This window comes from Scomber scombrus, unplaced genomic scaffold (assembly GCF_963691925.1).
Source record: "Scomber scombrus unplaced genomic scaffold, fScoSco1.1 SCAFFOLD_109, whole genome shotgun sequence".
In the NCBI taxonomy this organism is placed as follows: Eukaryota; Metazoa; Chordata; class Actinopteri; order Scombriformes; family Scombridae; genus Scomber; species Scomber scombrus.
In genome coordinates this window covers 93,314-113,635 of record NW_026910607.1, presented here as the reverse complement: position 1 = coordinate 113,635, position 20,322 = coordinate 93,314, and the positions used below count along the sequence as shown (strand labels likewise).

At 39.4% G+C, this 20,322-nt stretch overlaps 2 protein-coding genes across 2 annotated transcripts in view; one reads left to right on the top strand and one right to left on the bottom strand.

Moving 5' to 3' along the window:
• LOC133977127 (wings apart-like protein homolog) overlaps positions 1–20,322 on the bottom strand; it is a gene marked incomplete at its 3' end in the record, with an annotated part of 46,505 nt that overhangs the window by 8,177 nt on the left and 18,006 nt on the right. Inside the window, 10 exon segments of the mRNA XM_062415263.1 lie at positions 3,149–3,225; positions 3,565–3,662; positions 3,907–4,018; positions 5,706–5,951; positions 8,654–8,765; positions 8,860–8,996; positions 11,551–11,612; positions 11,615–11,753; positions 12,233–12,325; positions 17,282–17,409. Coding sequence (XP_062271247.1) covers positions 3,149–3,225; positions 3,565–3,662; positions 3,907–4,018; positions 5,706–5,951; positions 8,654–8,765; positions 8,860–8,996; positions 11,551–11,612; positions 11,615–11,753; positions 12,233–12,325; positions 17,282–17,409 — 1,204 coding nt within the window.
• LOC133977129 (uncharacterized) lies at positions 6,674–8,092 on the top strand (the record flags this gene model as incomplete). Its single annotated transcript, XM_062415266.1, has 3 exons — positions 6,674–6,751; positions 7,364–7,417; positions 8,033–8,092. Coding segments are annotated over 3 exons (192 nt in total), but the record flags the coding sequence as incomplete, so codon positions are not given.

The window sequence follows — 20,322 nt, the reverse complement described above, 5'->3', positions numbered from 1 at the left end:
AGGCGGAGGGGTTGAGAGTTTGGGTTGAAACAATAAGAGCAGCATGTACAGCAAACGAGAGAGGAGAGAAATATAAAGTGAAGTCAGGTGGAAGAAGAAGAGAAAAAAAGAGGTGAATAAATGATTTTAAAAAAAGAATAAAGGAAGAAGATTTGGAGTTTTTTGTGATTCAGTTGAGTCGTAACGTTCAGGTGGCTCCGTCTCTGTCTCTCCGTCTCTGTCTCTCCGTCTCTCTCTCTCTCTCTCTCTGTCTCAACCTCTCTCCATTCCTCTCTCTCTGTCTCTCTCTCTCTCTCTCTCTCTCATCTCCCTCTTTCCAATCCTCCCTCCCTCTTTCCATTCCTCTCTCTCTCCATTCCTCTCTCTGTCTCTCTCTCTCTTTCTCTCCCTCTCTCCATTCCTCTCTGTCTCTCCGTCTCTGTCTCTCTCTCTGTCTCTCTCTCCCTCTCTCTGTCTCAACCTCTCTCCATTCCTCTCTCTCTCTCTCTCTCTCTGTCTCAACCTCTCTCCATTCCTCTCTCTCTCTCTCTCTCTCTCTCTCTCTCTCCTTCCCTCCCTCAATCTCTATCTCCTTCTCTCTCTATCTCCCTCCATCTCTCTCTATTCCTCTCTCTCTGTCTCTGTGTCTTTCTCTGTCTCTCTCTCTCTCCATCCCTCCCTCTCTCTCCGTCTCAACCTCTCTCCATTCTCTCTCTCTCTCTCTCTCTCTCCTTCCCTCCCTCAATCTCTATCTCCTTCTCTCTCTATCTCCCTCCATCTCTCTCTATTCCTCTCTCTCTCTCTCTCTCTCTCTCTCTCTCTCTATGTCTCTCTCTCTGTCTTTCTGTCTCTCTCTCTCTGTCTCTCTCTCCATTCCTCTCTCTCATCTCCCTCTTTCCATTCCTCTCTCTCTCTCTCCCTCTCTCTCCATTCCTCTCCCTCTCCTTCTCCATCCCTCCATCCCTCCATCTCCCTCTCTCTCTCTCTCTGTGTGGTTTTGGGGGTTAATCGAGTTAACGTAGAGGACAGCTGAAGGCTCAGACCGAGGTCTGTGACACAGCAGCTCTTTGTTGACACATTCAGCCTTCGATCCTCATCATCATCATCATCCTCACCCCCCTCCTCCTCTTCCTCCTCCTCCTCTTCCTCCCCCCCAGACCTTCTGCAGGGGGCGAAGGTCCGGTCACACAGAGGGTGACGGAGGAGGAGAAAGTTAATGAATTCATACTCATAGTTGATTTTTGAGGGTTAATAAATCCCGTTTTTAACACAACGAACACCTTAAATGTTTGTTACTATAGATTTATAACCGACGTAATAAAGGATGATATATTTATTATCTCTTAATTGTGTCAAAATCCACATTAAATATTCAGAGTTTCTTTTTATCAGAGGGGTTAGCCCAGAAAAAAGACATTTAAAACCTCATAAAAGATATTTATTTGATTGCATTTGCTCTCGAGTTGAATATTTAATTATTATTATTAATATTGAATTATGTAGTAACATTCATATTTATTTATTTATTCATCTTTTGTAAAATGATACTAACTTCCAGATCAATGTTAGCTGGTTTATATTGTTTAATATGTGTGTCTTGTGAAAGGCGCCTTTAAATAAAATGCATTATTATCACTATTATTAATAATTGAGGGTTTTTCTAAGTAATAAAGATGCATAATAAAGCAAAGTATTTACAATCCTTTGGCAGATATAATTCACAGCTACAGTTATTTGGAGTTAAATGTTTGGGTGTGTTTTAATAGTTATTTAAAATGTAAAAAAACAAGCTAATAAAGCTGTCAAACAGTTATTGTGACCACAGATTTATTATCTTTTTAATCACACACTCCCTCTCTGCAGGCGTCTGATTAACTCACGATATTATATAACTGTATCAGATCTGATTCAATAAAAAACACTAATTCATATGTCTGAATATCCTCCAGGGCAAAGAGAGAGAGGTCAGAGGTCAGGTCATTTCCACAGTGGACCGAGCTTTCTCTGCTAAAGTCAGGAGTCAAAAGATCAGCGCTGTGATTGACAGGAAGTCACGACCAGGAAATTGAACAAAAACCGTGTGAAAAGAGACATTTCCATACACATAATAAACCACACACACAGATTTATGAAGAAGACAGACAGTCCATACAGTATCGCTACTGACAGCTGAGTCACTCTGAGTTTCCTTCAGTTCAGTTTCTATGAATTATTGGTAGTAAATTATTCATTATCTCCTAAAATAAAGTTTTTTAAAATGATCTTTCAGCCGTCAGACTGAAGCTGAGCCTTTTCATAGATAGATTAATATACTTTATTTATCCCTTAGGAGGAATTCAGATGTCTAGTTGCTCATAAATAAGAATATATATTACAAAAAACTCTAAAAATAATTATGGCACATTCCCAGTATAGCTGCAGGGTCCCTTGACTATCTATTAGGGGCGATATAGACAAAAATCAAATACCTCGATATTGATATTACACCAATATTATAGAGATGGCTGTCGATGCTTTAACTAAATAAATAATCATCAGTAATGTGGATATAATGACAAAATGGGTAAGAGGTAAATAACAGAACAGCTATTGGACAATCTGGTATGTTTAGAAAATAATATATTTTACTGTAATGCCGCTTTAAAAGCAGGAAAAGACAACTGTGATAACATATTGCGCAATATTATGATATCCTAAATCTAAGACGATATCTAGTCTCATATCACGATATTAATATCATTTCAATATATTGCGCAACCCTACTATCTATTGATACTGTTCCTGTTGTAAAGCTGCTGATGGCCTGAAATACTCTGTGTCAACACTTTCAGACAGACGATAGTGACACCTTTTCTCCTTTGGAGAAGGAAGGAGGGAAGGAAAGAAGGAGGGAGGGAGGAAGGATTGGAGCAAGGAAGGAAAGAAGGAAGGGGGAAGGTACGGGGGAGGAAGGAGGGAAGGAGGGAAGGAAGGGAGGAAAGAAGGAACAGTCAAAACAGATAGGGTCAATTTGACCCGGGAGGACGACACAAAGGTTAAATATGAAATAAAAGAGCTAAACTTGAGCTCGGCCTTCTTACAGAAACATAATGAGTCATATTAAGCTTCTTTGTGTGTGTGTGTGTGTGTGTGTGTGTGTGTGTGTGTGTGTGTGTGTGTGCTCTCTCACTTTGCGCTGGAGGCGATAAGCGACGAGTCTTTGTAGGCGATCAAGTAGCTCTGGTTCTCTGGGTTGTGGACGGTCACCTGCAAGAAGACACACACACACAAACTATTAAGGTAAGGGGAAAACTTTATTGATCACTCTAAAATTGATACAACAGTATTGTAGCACCCTCATTACTCCTGTATTAACTTCCTAATATTGTAATAAAGTGCATTTCTCCCAATGATGTAATAATCTCTGCAGCTATGATGTAATAAATCATTACATTATTGGGTTAACCTTATTTTTGCAGAACTTAATAATGTAATAATTTCCCAATATTGTAATAACATTATTGGGAGAAATGCACTTTTTATTACATTATCAGGTTTTATTAAATTTTTTATTGAGTTATGAGTGGTTTTATTTATTTTACTTACGCTCTCCAGCACTCGTAAACATCTCTCAGCTCCCCACAGAGACGACACCAGCTTCTCCTTATCATCCTCCTGGTTCAGATTATCAACACACTCCTTCACTGTGGAGGCAAAGACACACACACACACACACACACACACACACACACACACACACACACACACACACACACACACACACACACACACAGTTAGATAACATAATATGAGATGATAAAATGCTTTTATTGTCACTGTATTTAAAATAGAAAGAACACAAAAGGCAGGCATCATCCCTCATCATCGCCTTTTAGTTATTTTATATAAATACAACATCTTTATAATAATCTTTTTTTAATGTATAACCTTTATCTACTATGTGGTCCAGTCCTCCCAGTAGCCGCAGCTCCTCTTTGAACCAGTCTCCTGCTCGCTTCGAAGTCAGAGACAGTAACGTCTCCATGGCTAAATGTCCCGTCTGGAGAGGAAGAGAGAGAGAGGGATTAATAAATATATTTAATCATCCTGTTGTCCTCGAGTCAAGGAAAGAAGGAAGGGAGGGAGGGAGGAAGGAAGGTAGGAAGGGAGGGAGGGAGAAAGGAAGGAGGAAAGAAAGAAAGAAGGTAGGAGGCATGGAGGAAAGAAGGAAGGAGGGAGAAAGGAAAAGAAGAAGGGAGGGAGGAAGGAAGGAAGGAAAGAAAGAAGGAAGAGAGAAAGTAAGGAAGGAAGGACGGAGGGAAAGAAAGGAGGGAAGGAAGAGAGAAAGGAAGGAATGAGGGAGGGAGGAAAGAAGGAAGGAAGGAAGGAGGGAAGGAAGGAAAGAAGGAAGGGAGGAAAGAGAGAGGAAGGAAAGAAAGAGAAGGAGGGAGGGAGGGAAGAAGGAACAGTCAAAACAGACGGGGTCAATTTGACCCGGGAGGACGACAGGAAGTTAAACTTATAACATAAACAGGAAACATCTCAGTCTCAGTTATTCTATGATGTTGTTGTGAAAGTGCAGCAGTGCATTCTGGGATGATTTTTGTGGGTGTAGAAGTTGTTTTTCTCTCAGTATGACTGTTAAAAAACATCAGCTCTGATTCTGTGACTGATAACCAAACACCCGATATATTAACTGTTTGGGTGTTGAGTATGAGCCGGTAGAATAATATCTGGAACCAGTGTGGGAGGGTTGTGAGTCATCGTTGACTAAAAAGCTGCTGAAAGAAAAATTATTAGTCAGTTTCAGAGGAGACGAGTTAACGGTTTAAATCAGGAGGAGAAACTCGTTTTCATTCAGGGGGAAGATACAGAATCATTTATTACTAAAGACTATTAAAGAGAGGGAAGAAAGGAGGGATGAGAGGATGGAAGGAAGGAAAAGTAGACAGGAAGGAAGGAAGGAATGAAAAGAAGGAAGGAAGGAAAGAAAGAAGACATGATGGAAGGAAGGAAAGCAAGAAGGAAAAGAGGGAATGAAGGACGGAATGAAAAGAGGGAAGGATGTAAGGAAGGACAAGAAGACACGAAGGAAGGAAGGAAGGAAGGAAGGAAGGAATGAAAAGAAGACATGAAGTAAGGAAGGAAAGCAAGAAGAAAAAGAGGGAAGGAAGGAAGGAAAGACGATAAAAGAAAAAAAGGAAGGAGAGAAGAAAGGAAGGAAGGAAGGAAAAGAGGGAAGGAAGGAAGGACAAGAAGACATGAAGTAAGGAAGGAAAGCAAGAAGGAAAAGAGGGAAGGAAGGAAGGAAGGAAGGACAGAAAAGAAGACAAGAAGGAAGGACAGAAGAAAAGAGGGAAGGAAGGAAGGAAGAAAAGAGGGAAGAAAAGAAGGATGTAAGGAAGGACAAGAAGACATGAAGGAAGGAAGGAATGAAAAGAAGACATGAAGGAAGGATGGAAAGAAGGAAGGAAGTAAAGAAGGAAAAGAGGGAAGGAAGGAAAGAAAGCAAGGAAGGAAGGGAGGAAGGAAAGAAGGAAGAGGGAAAGAAGGAAGAAAGGAAGGAAAAAAAAGACAAGAAGGAAGGAGAGAGGAAAGGAAAACAGGTAGGAAAGTGGGCCGGATTGGACCCCTTGGCGGGCCGTTTCTGGCCCACGGGCCACATATTTGACCCCCTGCTCTAAATGCTGTTTTAAACCCCCGCCACAATAAAAGCCCAGTGAAACTGTGTCTCCAAAGTAAAGTACCGTGATGTTCTGCAGGTCCAGATGCTTGTTGTGAACGGTGTCGCAGAGCTTTCGGATCTTCTCCTTCATCTTGGCGATCTCTCTGTCGCTCAGCTGCGCGGTGGAGTCTACGATCACGCACACGGCCGCCTGGTCCTGGTCCTCCAGCAGCCGGATCATCAGGTCCAGACAGGACCGGTCCAGGTCCATGTTGAGCCGGTCTCTGCTGAGGATGTACATCAGAGACGCTGTGCACAGAGCCAGGTTCTGCACAGAGGAGAGAGGAGTATTATTAGGGATGCTCCATACTGGCTTTACTGCCGATATCCGACATTCCCCAAATCTTAATTTACGATTCCGATATCACCCGATACCGATATGTGCAGGCAAACTGGTAGGTTTAGAGTCAGTAACTAATACGGGTCGGTAAGATGAGCAATTAAAAAATATGTTAAACTAGTTTTAAAAGCAGCATCAGGTTTGTTAAAATGTACATTTAGTATTTTTGTTGGTTTTATAACATTTGAAATGACATTTACACCATTTTTTACCAAAAGTAAGACTGAATGCTCCTGAAAATGTCAAATGGTGTAACCACAAAAGAATGATACATATTACATATTTTATCCAACAAGAAAGAAAGAAAGAGAGAAAGAAAGAAAGAAAGGAGGAAGAGGAGAAAGAAAGAAAGAAAGCAGAGGAAGAAGAGAAAGAAAGAAAGAAAGAAAGAAAGAAAGGAGGAAGAAGAGAAAGAAAGAAAGAAAGCAGAGGAAGAAGAGAAAGAAAGAAAGAAAGAAAGAAAGAAAGAAAGAAAGGAGGAAGAGGAGAAAGAAAGAAAGAAAGCAGAGGAAGAAGAGAAAGAAAGAAAGAAAGAAAGAACGGAAGCGGAGGAAGAAGAGAAAGAAAGAAAGAAAGAAAGCGGAAGAAAAAGAAAGAAAAGAAAGGAAGTGGAGGAAGAAGAGAAAGAAAGAAAGAAAGCAGAGGAAGAAGAGAAAGAAAGAAAGAAAGCGGAAGAAAAAGAAAGAAAAGAAAGGAAGTGGAGGAAGAAGAAAAAGAAAGAAAGAAAGCAGAGGAAGACGAGAAAGAAAGAAAGAAAGAAAGGAGGAAGAAGAGAAAGAAAGAAAGAAAGAAAGGAGGAAGAGGAGAAAGAAAGAAAGCAGAGGAAGAAGAGAAAGAAAGAAAGAAAGGAGGAAGAGGAGAAAGAAAGAAAGAAAGCAGAGGAAGAAGAGAAAGAAAGAAAGAAAGCAGAGGAAGAAGAGAAAGAAAGAAAGAAAAAGAAAGAAAGAAAGCAGAGGAAGAAGAGAAAGAAAGAACGGAAGCGGAGGAAGAAGAGAAAGAAAGAAAGCGGAAGAAAAAGAAAGAATAGAAACGAAGTGGAGGAAGAAGAGAAAGAAAGAAAGAAAGAAAGAAAGAAAGAAAGAAAGAAAGAAAGAAAGAAAGAAAGAAAGAAAGAAAGAAAGCAGAGGAAAAAGAGAAAGAAAGAAAGAACGGAAGCGGAGGAAGAAGAGAAAGAAAGAAAGAAAGAAAGCGGAAGAAAAAGAAAGAATAGAAACGAAGTGGAGGAAGAAGAGAAAGAAAGAAAGCAGAGGAAGAAGAAAAAGAAAAAGAAAGAAAGAAAGAAAGAAAGCAGAGGAAAAAGAGAAAGAAAGAAAGAAAGCGGAAGAAAAAGAAAGAAAAGAAAGGAAGTGGAGGAAGAAGAGAAAGAAAGAAAGAAAGAAAGAAAGAAAGAAAGCGGAAGAAAAAGAAAGAAAAGAAAGAAAAGAAAGGAAGTGGAGGAAGAAGAGAAAGAAAGAAAGAAAGCAGAGGAAGAAGAGTAAGAAAGAAAGAAAGCAGAGGAAGAAGAGAAAGAAAGAAAGAAAGCAGGGGAAAAAGAGAAAGAAAGAACGGAAGCGGAGGAAGAAGAGAAAGAAAGAAAGAAAGAAAGAAAGAAAGCAGAGGAAAAAGAGAAAGAAAGAACGGAAGCGGAGGAAGAAGAGAAAGAAAGAAAGCGGAAGAAAAAGAAAGAATAGAAAGGAAGTGGAGGAAGAAGAGAAAGAAAGAAAGCAGAGGAAAAAGAGAAAGAAAGAATGGAAGCGGAGGAAGAAGAGAAAAAAAGAAAGAAAGCGGAAGAAAAAGAAAGAAAAGAAAGGAAGTGGAGGAAGAAGAGAAAGAAAGAAAGCAGAGGAAGAAGAGAAAGAAAGAAAGAAAGAAAGCAGAGGAAAAAGAGAAAGAAAGAACAGAAGTGGAGGAAGAAGAGAAAGAAAGAAAGAAAGAAAGGAGGAAGAAGAGAAAGAAAGAAAGAAAGAAAGAAAGAAAGGAGGAAGAAGAGAAAGAAAGAAAGAAAGAAAGAAAGAAAGCAGAGGAAAAAGAGAAAGAAAGAACGGAAGCGGAGGAAGAAGAGAAAGAAAGAAAGAAAGCGGAAGAAAAAGAAAGAAAAGAAAGGAAGTGGAGGAAAAAGAGAAAGAAAGAACGGAAGCGGAGGAAGAAGAGAAAGAAAGAAAGAAAGAAAGAAAGAAAGCAGAGGAAAAAGAGAAAGAAAGAACGGAAGCAGAGGAAGAAGAGAAAGAAAGAAAGAAAGAAAGACAGAAAGAAAGAAAGAAGAAGAGAAAGAAAGAAAGCAGAGGAAGAAAGAAAGAAAGAAAGAAAGAAAGAAAGAAAGAAAGAAAGAAAGAAAGAAAGCAGAGGAAAAAGAGAAAGAAAGAAAGAAACCGGAGGAAAAAAAGAATGTGTGCAAGTTATTCATACATTTATATTCACATTTTAACCCCTTTAAATTTAAACCACATGCACTAACGCAACCTCACCACTAGATGTCACTATATTCTACACACTGGTCCTTTAAAAACAATACAACTCATTCTTAGATAAGCCTATAATTTGAGTGAATGTGTTTTTTATACAGATCTTATTGAATCTGTAAAGCTTTATAAACATATAGAGGCAGTTTTTAGGATTATTATTCCCCTCCCATCTGACTGACAGATCCTCACCGGGTGCTGCGGAGCGTCATTGAGTGTTTTGAAGACTTGAGCCACCTTCCCTCTGGCCCTGAGGTGCATCCTGAAGCTGGGCATGGCGCAGCGCGTAGCCAGGCTGATCACACTGGAGACAGAAACAAGACAGAAACATGTTGAGTAGACAGCAGCGTGAGACGGTCGGCAGCAGCAGCGGCAGGAAGTGGCCCAGCTTTAGTTACCTAAGGCAGCGCGTGTTGAGAGGTTGACCGCTCTTCAGACCCGTAGCCAGATACTCGAAGTCGTCGGTAAACTCCTGGTTCTCTCCGAACTCCACCACGTCGTTGAAGTGCTTCACATGCTGGACGACTGTATACAGCTGAGAGACACACAAAGGCCGAGGTTAGGACTCAACTCACAATAACTGTTATTATTGAACAGTCTCAGTTAATCTAGCTATAAATCTTCTCTATAAGTAAGACTGAATGCTCCTGAAAATGTCAAATGGTGTAACCACAAAAGAATGATAAATATTACATATTTTATCCACCTAAAGTGTATTTAAGTGGACTTATACTAATAATTACTTCATTTAACCTTTGTGTCGTCCTTCCTTCCTTCCATCTGTCCTTCCTCCCTCTCTCTCTCTCTCTCCTTCCTCTCTTTTTCCTCCCTTCCTTCTTTCCTCCCTCCCTCCTTCTCTTCTTTCCCCCACCTACCTTTCCATCCTTCTTTCTTTCGTCAGTCCTCCCTTCCTTCTTTTCTTCTTCCCTTCCTTCTTCCCTTTCCTCCCTTCCTTACTCCCTCCCTCCTTTCCTTTCTTCTTCCTCCCTTCCATCATTCCTTCATCCCTCCCTTCCTTCCTTCTTCCTCCCTTCCTTCCTCCTTTCCTCTCTCCCTCCTTTCCTTCCTTCTTCCTCCCTTCCTTCTTCCTCCCTTCCTTCCTTGACTCGAGGACAACAGGAGGGTTAAATAATGTAAATGTTTCCTGATCTCCATGGTTACCAGATGGAATGTAATATTTAGAACAATTGTATTCCATTACCTTTATTTAATATAAAGTTATAATGTAAGATCATGCCAAACTAGTTGATATGGTGTTTTATTGACAATTTACTGTTTTTAAGCAAGTTGAATTATTTGGTACAAAGTTTTTATGGTTACACCACTTAGACATTTTTGCCATAATCCTCTAATATATTCTCTCTAAATGGATTAAAAGCAGAAATTTGATGCTGGGTCCACAAAAAAAGAATGTGTACATGTTATTATTATTATTATTATTAAAATGTCAAATGGTGTAAACACAAAAGAATGATACATATTAAATATTGGATCCACCTACAGTGTATTTAAGTGGACTTATACTAATAATGACTTCATGTTAAAAACATAAAATGAAAAGTAACATTTTTGGAGTATTTCTACATTTAAATTTTAAAGCATTTTGTTAATATTTATCAGGACATATCATAAAAACAACAATTTTTTAAAGTAATTTGTGACAAATTATGTAAAACGTATTAAAAAAACAGTTTAGTGTTGCTAAAAGTGGATTATATTGATTCCACATTTTAGTTCATATTTATTTTCCTGTATATAATCAGATTTTTATGAAAGAATACCAGTTACACCAATTGACACTGAGTTACATCATTGACTAGGATATTACCTGTTGCATCTAATCAACAGTTTAAACCTCTGAGATATAAACAAACCCTCCCATTCACCTCAGAAACAGTCTCCTAACTTTTTACTGGTAGTGAATGACAGAAAAAAAGCATAAAATCCAAATGTTTGAGAAGCTGGAAACCAGTGAATATTCTGTATTTATGCTTAAAAAATGACTAAACTAAATGAATCCATTATCAATCAATGGCTGATTAACTTCCTGTCAGTCTATTAAAAGATGAATCAGCTCTACTGGGGATTATTGACTGACATGTGTCCAATAATACAGTTTTAAACACATTTTTCTCATCGTTTTAATAACTTATTAAGCTGAAAGTTTTGGTAAAGAAGGAAGAACAACAAACTTCAACAAAGAGCAGGTTGGAAAACAAAGATAGCAGACTGTCTTTATCATAAAAACACAAAAAAATAGGAGGAAAAACAAACTTTCGGCACTTTTAAACGAGGCATCATCAGTATGAAGCGGTGCAGTGATAAATATCCGCCTACCTCTTTGTGCTCTTTTATTGATTGATCTGTTAAATTGGCATATTTAGAGTTCTTGTTTGACCTACAGTCCATAAATCCAAGATATTTAGTTTAATATGATAGAAAATATTCACATTTTAAGATGAAACAGTGAATTTTTGATGAAGAAAAACTTTAATAATTTTCCAAAATAGTCACAATTACTTTTTTTTTCTAGTTTTAATTTAATTTTTAATCATTTAATTATTCAAAGTTCAGCCAAAAAATCCAAAGATATTTAGTTTAATATCAGAAATTATTCACATTTGAAGATGAACCAGTGAAATTTTGATTTAAAAAAAACTTAAAATAATAAAATAAATTTCCAAAATATTCACAGATGACTTTTTTAATTCTAGTTTTAATTTAATTTTAATCATTTAATTGACAAATAACTCCAGCTCTCCACGTTGCCTTTTCATTCTCTGCCTCTTCTTGTGTAAAAAGTCTATTTTGTTTTTAATTGCGACACTTTAAGTTGACATATATTCAAAGTTCGGCCTAAAATCTAAATATATTAAACACATTTTCTCATCGTTTTAATGACTTATTAAGCTGAAAGTTTGGTAAAGAAGGAAGAACAACAAACTTTAACAAAGAGCAGGTTGGAAAACAAAGATAACAGACTGTCTTTATCATAAAAACTCAAAAAAATAGGAGGAAAAACAAACTTTCGGCACTTTTAAACGAGGCATCATCAGTACGAAGCGCTGCATTGATAAATATCCGCCTACCTCTTTGTGCTCCTTGCGGCATTTGAGTGTGGTGACGGTGTCCTGGTAGAGATTGGTGGGAAGGTGACACACTTGGTGACTTTAGGAGGAGGTGGAGGAGTCTTAAATAGACCGTTGTCCTTCTGAGCATCGGTCAGCTCCTTACTCGAACCTCCTGCCGTTGCCGAGGCCGATGCCGAAGCCGAAGCCGAGGCCGCCGCCGCCTGCAGGGACAGAGAGGAAGAAGATGGGGATGATGGGGAATGTATTAGTTATGTATTTGGAGTCTCTTTAAAGCTGTGTTTTTATATGGAGTAGGGCTGGGGGGCTAGGGTTGGCCAATAAATTGAAATTATATCAATATCGTGATATGAGACAAGATATCGTCTTAGATTTTGGATATCAGAATATTGCGCAATATGTCATCAGAGTTGTCTTTTCCTGGTTTTAAAGCTGCATTAAGGCCCATTTATGCTCAATGTACGTATGAAACTGTTTACGTCCTTTTCAAACGATGTTACCGTCACTGCTCACATACTTCCATGCGTCCTTTACGTTGATTACTATAGTAATCAAATAATGGGAAAATAATCACTAATCGAAAAATACTCGCTAGATTAATCGTTGTGCCCAGCCCTAATATGGAGGTTGTTTGATGGAGGGGAGAAAAAAAAGGTGATTTTCATTTTTAAAGTAGACTTACAGGAGCTGTCTGTGATCGTGAGAAGACAGTTGGAGGCGGCTCCTCGCTGTCCACCGTCCAGTGTCGGGCGTTGTACACGGCTTTGGTTGGAGACTGAAACATAAACACACACAAAAAAAACACAGATTAACGTCTCTGAAAAGTTGAAATACCTCAAGTAAGACAGACAGAAGCATTAAAACAAGCAGGAAAACACTTTTGTTCCACCCAATAATATCTTTATTTATGTATTTTAGATATATCACTTTTAAGACTGTTTTCACTCGCCTGCTCTCGAGGATGTAACACTATGGACTTCTACTAGTTTAAATTAATGTATAATCACCTCTTTAATCAAATCTGTAGTTAAATGAAAGATGCTTTATTTAGTTTTAATGAATCAAATGACATGTTTCATAGAAAAATGTCATCAAATAAAATTTAAAGTTCAGCCAAAAAATCCAATATCAGAAAATATTCACATTAGAAGATGAAACAGTGAAATTTAGATTAAAAAAAAAACCTTAAAATAATAAAATAAATTTCCAAAATATTTGCAGATTACTTTTTTATTCTAGTTTTAATCTTATTTTAATCATTTAATTGATGAATAACTCCAGCTCTCCACGTTGCCTTTTCATTCTCTGCCTCTTCTTGTGTAAAAAGTCTATTTTGATTTTAATTGCAACACTTTAAGTTGACATATATCCAAAGTTCAGCCTAAAATCTAAATATATATTAAGTTTAATATCACAGAAGAAAATATTGAACAAGACAAAATATCTGCAGATGCATCCAAATAAATGAATAAATCATAATCTCAGAGTTTAGAGGCAAAGTTAAAAAAAAACAGATGTGTAAAAAAAAGGAGGAGAAACAGGAGAATAAAAGGAGAAAAGAAAAAGTAGAAATCACAGCTGCCAGCTCTGATCAAACAGCAGGACACACACATTTAAAACACATCCACCCCTCATGTTTCCATCCTTGGCTCGTCTCCTCGTCCTCTTTATGGATTTTTTTTTTTTTTTTTTTTTTTTTTTTTGCCAAACCTGTGGTTGGCGGTTGCCGGGGGTTTCATAATGAAAAAAAAAAAAAACATAACAAAAGAAAGAAAGAAAGGGGGGAACGAGGGAAGGACAGGAGTGAGAGAAAGAAAAGAGTTGGCTGTAGAGTGGAGGAGGAGGAGGAAGAGGAGGAGGAGGAAGAGGAAGAGGAGGAGGATGAAGAGGAGGGGGGTTAATAAGCAGAGACAAAAGGAGAGTTTTTTTGGGGATGATGAGCTTTTGGCTGAGCTGGAACATCAACACACCGAATTAAAGCCTCCTACAGTAATCTGAATGACACAGACGGGACACCTACCGCCCCCCCCTCCGCCCCCCCGCCGCTAAGCAGCATGGGAAGAGACGAGAGCGAGGGAGGAAGGTGGAGAATAAAAGGAGGAGAAAAAAAGAAGGACTGTTCTGGTTTATTTTTTAAAGGCTTTATGGGGCGTTTGTTAATAGAAAAGTAACAGTATTTCTATTAAATTAATTATTTTAATTATACTTTATAAGAGTTTACAGGTCAGGTACTTTATGATTTTAATAAACTCAGCCTGTGTTTGCTTCTTCTTATCAATATATATTTATTTATTAGTTCCTTTTTGATGAAATGCTTTAAACAACACTCTAAATTAAAAGTCACCTACAATTTAAGACCTACCAAAATTACAAATGAGACTTTTTAACACATTTTACGACCTTAAATACTAAAAGAAATCTCATATAAAGACTTTTTAAGGATCCAGAAGTTGTGGGGCGGAAGGAAGGAAGGAAGGAAGGAAGGAAGGAAGGAAGGAAAGGACAGATGGAAGGAAGGAAGGAAGGAAGGAAGGAAGGAAGGAAGGAAGGAAGGAAAGAAGGAAAGAAGAAAGGGCAGATGGAAGGAAGGAAGGAAGGAAGGAAGGAAGGAAAGAAGGAAAGGACAGAAAGAAAGAAGGAAGGAAGGAAGGAAGGAAGGAAAGAAGAAAGGGCAGATGGAAGGAAGGAAGGAAGGAAGGAAGGAAGGAAGGAAAGGACAGATGGAAGGAAGGAAGGAAGGAAGGAAAGAAGAAAGGACATATTGAAGGAAGGAAGGAAAGAAGAAAGGAAGTAATGAAGGAAAGAAAGGACAGAAGGAAGGAAGGAAGGAAAGGACAGAAGGAAGGAAAGAAAGGAAGAAAGGACAGATGGAAATAAGGAAGGAAAGAAGAAAGGAAAGAAGGAAGGAAATGACAGAAGGAAGCAAGGAAGGAAGGAAAGAAGAAAGAAAGTAAGGAAAGACGAAAGGAAGGAAGGAAGGAAGGAAGGGACACAAGGAAGGTAAGGACAGAAGGAAGGAAAGAAAAGAAGGAAAGAAAGGACAGATGGAAGGAAGGAAAGAACAGAAGGAAGGAAGGAAGGAAGGAAGGAAGGAAGGAAGGAAAGAAAGGAAAGAAAGATGGATGGAAGGAAGGAAGGAAGGACAGATGGAAGGAAGGAAAGAAGGAAGGAAGGACAGATGGAAGGAAGGAAAGAAGGAAGACAGTGAGAGCTCAATCAAATCAGCAGGTCGATACAAGTTGTTTTTAACCTGATGTAAAAGCTTTAAAACTGCAGAAAGGTTTTAAAAGAGTTAAATTTATCCTCCAGAAAACGCTGACGGTTCATTTAACAGTTATTAAAAGTTACTTAAGACCTTTCATGTATCCGCTGGTCTGGATTTAAAGCATCGATCTCTCTCTCTGGGCTATAAAAAGCAACATCCGGCTCTTATGAAATCAATACGTCTGATATCCAGTGAGCCGATTCTCAGAGGAGGAGAAGAGGAGGAGATATTAACACGCTGATAAATAAGAGAGGAGACGTTCAAAGTCCACTCGACTCCTCCTATCATACACACACACACACACACACACACACACACACACACACACACACACACACACACACACACACACACACACACACACACACACGCTTAATATGACTCATTATGTTTCTGTAAGAAGGCCGAGCTCAAGTTTAGCTCTTTTATTTCATATTTAACCTTTGTGTCGTCCTCCCAGGTCAAATTGACCGTCTGTTTTGACTGTTCCTTCTTTCCTCCCTTTCTTCCTTCCGTCTGTCCTTCCTCCCCTTCTTTCTTTCCTCCCTTTCTTTCTTTCCTCCCATCCTTATTTCCTTCCTTCCTTCTTTCCTCCCCCGTACCTTCCCCCTTCCTTCTTTCCTCCCTTCCTTCTTTCCGTCTGTCCTTCCTCCCTTCTTTCCTCCCTTCCTTCCCTTCCTCCCCCTACCTTCCCCCTTCCTTTTTTCCTTCCTTGCTCCAATCCTTCCTCCCTCCCTCCCTCCTTCTTTCCTCCGTATTTCCTTCCTTTCTTCCTCCCTCCTTTACTTCCTTCCTTCCTTCTTTCCTCCCTCCCTCCTACCTTCCTTCCTACTTTCCTCCGTCTTTCCTTTCCTCCTTTCCTCCCTCCCTGCTTTCCTTCTTCCTTCCTCCTCCCTCCCTCCCTCCCTTCCTTCCTTTCCTTCCTTCTTCCTTCCGCCCTTCCATCTTCCTTTCCTTCCTTCCTCCCTTGACTCGAGGACAACAGGAAGGTTAACTGTTGTTGCATTCGGAGCATTTTCATTTTCATCTACTAAATAAAAGTAATTAAACGTTCTTTATGAAAGGAGAGTATCATTTAAGTTGTGTGTGTTTATGTGTGTGTGTGTGTGTGTGTGTGTGGTTAACTTCTTTCAGGAAAGGGTTAATTACTCAGTTGTTTATCTGTGCCTCCTTTTCCATTCAAGGTTAGGCTGTGTGAGAGCTCAGACCTTTATTTTGTTAACCTTCTCTCCTCCGTTTCCTCCCTCTGGTCTCGTCCTTGGTTTTCAGATATATGCTTTTTTTTGTTTTTTTTATTGTTTGTAGTTGATTTGATTTCTGCACCTTCCAGCACTCACATTCACTCATCCTTAACACAATAAGGATCAACCATTTTACTGAAGAGCTCCTTTAGTGCCAGACTGGTGAAGGAAGAAAGAAGGAAGGAAGGAAGGAGAGAAGGAAAGAAGACAAGGAAGGAAGGAGGGAAGGTAGGAGAGAAGAAAAGAGGGAAGGAAGGAAAAAAAGACAGGAAAGATCGATGGATAGGGATGACAAGAGGGATAGAAGGAAGAAAGGGAAAAGGAAGGAAAAGAAGACAAGAAGGATAGATGGAAGGAAGGGGGGAAGAAAAGAGGGAATGAAGGAAGGAGGGAAAATAAGACAAGAAGGATAGATGAAAGGTAGGAGGGAAGAAAAGAGGGAAGGAAGGAAGGAAGGAAAATAAGACAAGAAGGATAGGTGGAAGAAAGGAAGAAAAGATGAAGGAAGGAAGGAAAAGAAGACAAGAAGGATAGATGGAAGGAAGGAAGGAAGAAAGGTGGAAGGAAGGAAGGAAGGAAGGAAGGAAGGAAGGAAGGAAGGAAGGAAGGAAGGAAGGAAGAGAAGACAGGAAGAAAAGATGGAAGGAACGAAAAGAAGACTGGAAAGACAAAGAAAGAAAGAAAGAAAGAAAGAAAGAAAGAAAGAAAGAAAGAAAGAAAGAAAGAAAGAAAGAAAGAAAGAAAGAAAGAAAGAAAGAAAGAAAGAAAGAAAGAAAGAAAGAAAGAAAGAAGAAAGAAAGAAAGAAAGGGTGGCTGGAAAGATCGAAGGAAAAGAAGACAGGAAGGAAAGTGGGCTGGATCGGACCCCTCGGCAGGCCGGTCCTGGCCCACGGCCTCATGTTTAACCCCCCTGTGTGAGAAGATCAGTTCATTGTTGGTTTTTGGTCTTTTAGAAAGAAAACCAACCCAGCAGCAGCAGCAGCTCAGATTAATCAGGTCTGATGTTCGTCAGCGTTTCACAACATTAATTCTTCTCTTTCACTTCCTACTGAGATTCTTCACAGCTCATCCAGAGACGATTCACACTCAGACCGAGAGGGTGTGAACACAGCAGTCATGTGACCTGGCTGCTATGTGTGTGTGTGTGTGTGTGTGTGTGTGTGTGTGTGTGTGTGTGTGTGTGTGTGTGTGTGTGTGTGTGTGTGTGTGTGTGTGTGAGTCTGACCTTCTTGTGTGCACTAAAGATCCTCCTGAAGGAGTCGGGGTTCTTCTCCGCCTGCGTCTTGCCCTGAGGCGGCCTCCTGGTAGCTCCGGCCACAACCCTGAGACCTTCCTCCGAGAAGTCCAAGACGTCTGAGGACAAAACCAATCAATCAATCAACCAATCAATCAATCAATAAATGGGTCTGGAACAAAACCTTTCCTGCATTAAGTAGAAGGATCTCTGTGTGAGCTTTACTGACGTGTATCTACTGCCTTTTATCCTCCACTGCAGCATAACCCTCCACCAAAGATCTCCTCCTTTTGCTATTAGAGTATCAATAATTACTTCATTAATCAATAAATTGACCTACAGAAAATTTATCAGCAGCTATTTTGATAATTTCCTATTTTTTTAAAAGAAATATGCCAGATATTTGCTGTTTGCAGCTTCTTAAATGTGACGATATGAAGCTTTCAGGGGTCATACGGCGACAATAAAGGTGAATATCTTTCGTTACCATGGTGACCATATTCTGACTTTATGGACAAAATTATTCATTGATTAATTCAGACAGAAATTGGCTTTAATAGAGAATGAAAGTAATGTTTAATGGCAGCTGGATGACAAGAGGGAAAGAAGGGAGAAAGGGAGGAAAGAAGGACGGACATAAGGAGAGAAGGAAAGAATGACGGAAAGGAAGACAAGAAGGATAGATGGAAGGAAGGAGGGAAGAAAAGAGGGAAGGAAGGAAGCAAGGGAGGAAGGACAGATGTAAAGAAGGAAAAGAAGACAAGAAGGATAGATGGAAGGAAGGAGGAAAGAAAAGAGGGAAGGAAGGAAAAGAAGACAAGAAGGAAGGAGGGAAAAAATAGGGAAGGAAGGAAGGAAAGACAGATGTAAAGAAGGAAAAGAAGACAAGAAGGATAGATGGAAGGAAGGAGGGAAGAAAAGAAGGAAGGAAGGAAGGAAGGGAGGGAGAAAAGAAGGAAAATAAGACAAGAAGGAAGGAAGGAAGAAAAGAGGGAAGGAAGGAAGGAAGGGAGGGAGGAAAGAAGAAAGGGAGGGAGGAGAGAAGGGAGGAAGGAAGGAAGGAAGGAAGGAAGGAAGGAAGGAAGGAAGGAAGGAAGGAAGGAAGGAAGGAAGGAAGGAAGGAAGGAAGGAAGGAAGGAAGGAAGGAAAAAAATTCATTGATTAATTCAGACAAATTGGCTTTAATAGAGAATGAAAATAATGTTAATGGCAGCTGGATGACAAGAGGGAAAGAAGGGAGAAAAGGAGGAAAGAAGGACAGACATAAGGAGAGAAGGAAGGAAAGGAAGACAAGAAGGATAGATGGAAGGAAGGAGGGAAGAAAAGAGGGAAGGAAGGAAGGAAGGGAGGAAGGACAGATGTAAAAAAGGAAAAGAAGACAAGAAGGATAGATGGAAGGAAGGAGGAAAGAAAAGAGGGAAGGAAGGAAAAGAAGACAAGAAGTAAGGAGGGAAAAAATAGGAAGGAAGGAAGGAAAGACAGATGTAAAGAAGGAAAAGAAGACAAGAAGGATAGATGGAAGGAAGGAGGGAAGAAAAGAAGGAAGGAAGGAAGGAAGGGAGGGAGAAAAGAAGGAAAATAAGACAAGAAGGAAGGAAGGAAGAAAAGAGGGAAGGAAGGAAGGGAGGGAGGAAAGAACAAAGGGAGGGAGGAGAGAAGGAAGGAAGGAAGGAAGGAAGGAAGGAAGGAAGGAAGGAAGGAAGGAAGGAAGGAAGGAAGGAAGGAAGGAAGGAAGGAAGGAATGAAAAAAATTCATTGATTAATTCAGGACAAATTGGCTTTAATAGAGAATGAAAATAATGTTAATGGCAGCTGGATGACAAAAGGAAAAGAAGGAAGAAAGGGAGGAAAGAAGGACGGACATAAGGAGAGAAGGAAGGAAAGGAAGACAAGAAGGATAGATGGAAGGAAGGAGGGAAGAAAAGAGGGAAGGAAAGAAGGGAGAAAGGGAGGGAGAAAAGAAGGAAAATAAGACAAGAAGGAAGGAGGGAAGAAAAGAGGGATGGAAGGAAGGAGGGAAGGGAGGAAGGAAGGAAGGAAGGAAAGAAGATAGGAGAGAGGAATTATTTCCTCGTAAATAAAAAAGAAAAAGGTTCAGCTGTGTTCGTCATCTCCTTCAGAGCAGATAAACACCGCTCGCTGAACCTTCGCACACCGATTGGCTGCTGAGGAACGAGCTCAGAGGAGATAAGGAAGGAGTTAGTGTTTGTTAGTGTGTGTGTGTGTGTGTGTGTGTGTGTGTGTGTGTGTGTGTGTGTGTGTGTGTAGGAGGATGAGTACACAGTGTGTGCTGGTATGGGGGTAAAAACAGAGTGCTGTACTCTCTCCAGCTGGTGTGGGCGTTTTGGTTGCTTGTGTGCAGATAAACAGAAGACGACCTCTGATATAAAACCTCGTCACACTACACAAAAAAAACTCCTGTCAGACGCTGCTGCGAGCGTCTCGTAAAGTCAGGATCGGACCTCGGTTGAAGGTTCAAGAGCATCAAACAGAATCTGAACTGAACTCTTCTGAATCCCTCATCTACTAAAAACTCTCCAAAGATTTCATTTAGATCTATAAGTGCTTTCTGTTACTGAGTAGCTTATAATATTAAATAAAGTGTGAAATGTTTAATTTTTATTGTATATTTTATCTCTATTTCATGGTTTTACTGTTTTATAATCTTTATTGCCTGTACTTTTATTTTTGCTCTTCATATGTTTTTTTTTTTATTTTATGGAAAGCACTCTGTAACATTGCTTTAAGTGTTATATAAATGTTTAGTTTTGTATTATTATTGTTATGATGTATCCAACATAGAAAGAATAGCTTTAGTCTACTGATTTTTACTTATTTTTTATGACCTACTTGCTGCACATATAGGAAACCCTTATTAAAAACTATGAAAATATTATAATGATGTGCCATAAAAGTGTAATTTGGGACTTATGACTTAACGTTTGTCATGTCGAACTACAGAAAAATGTCCATGTTGGAGTTATAAAGGATTGTTTTTATGGTGAAACATCGAAATTCGCTGCATTGCCACA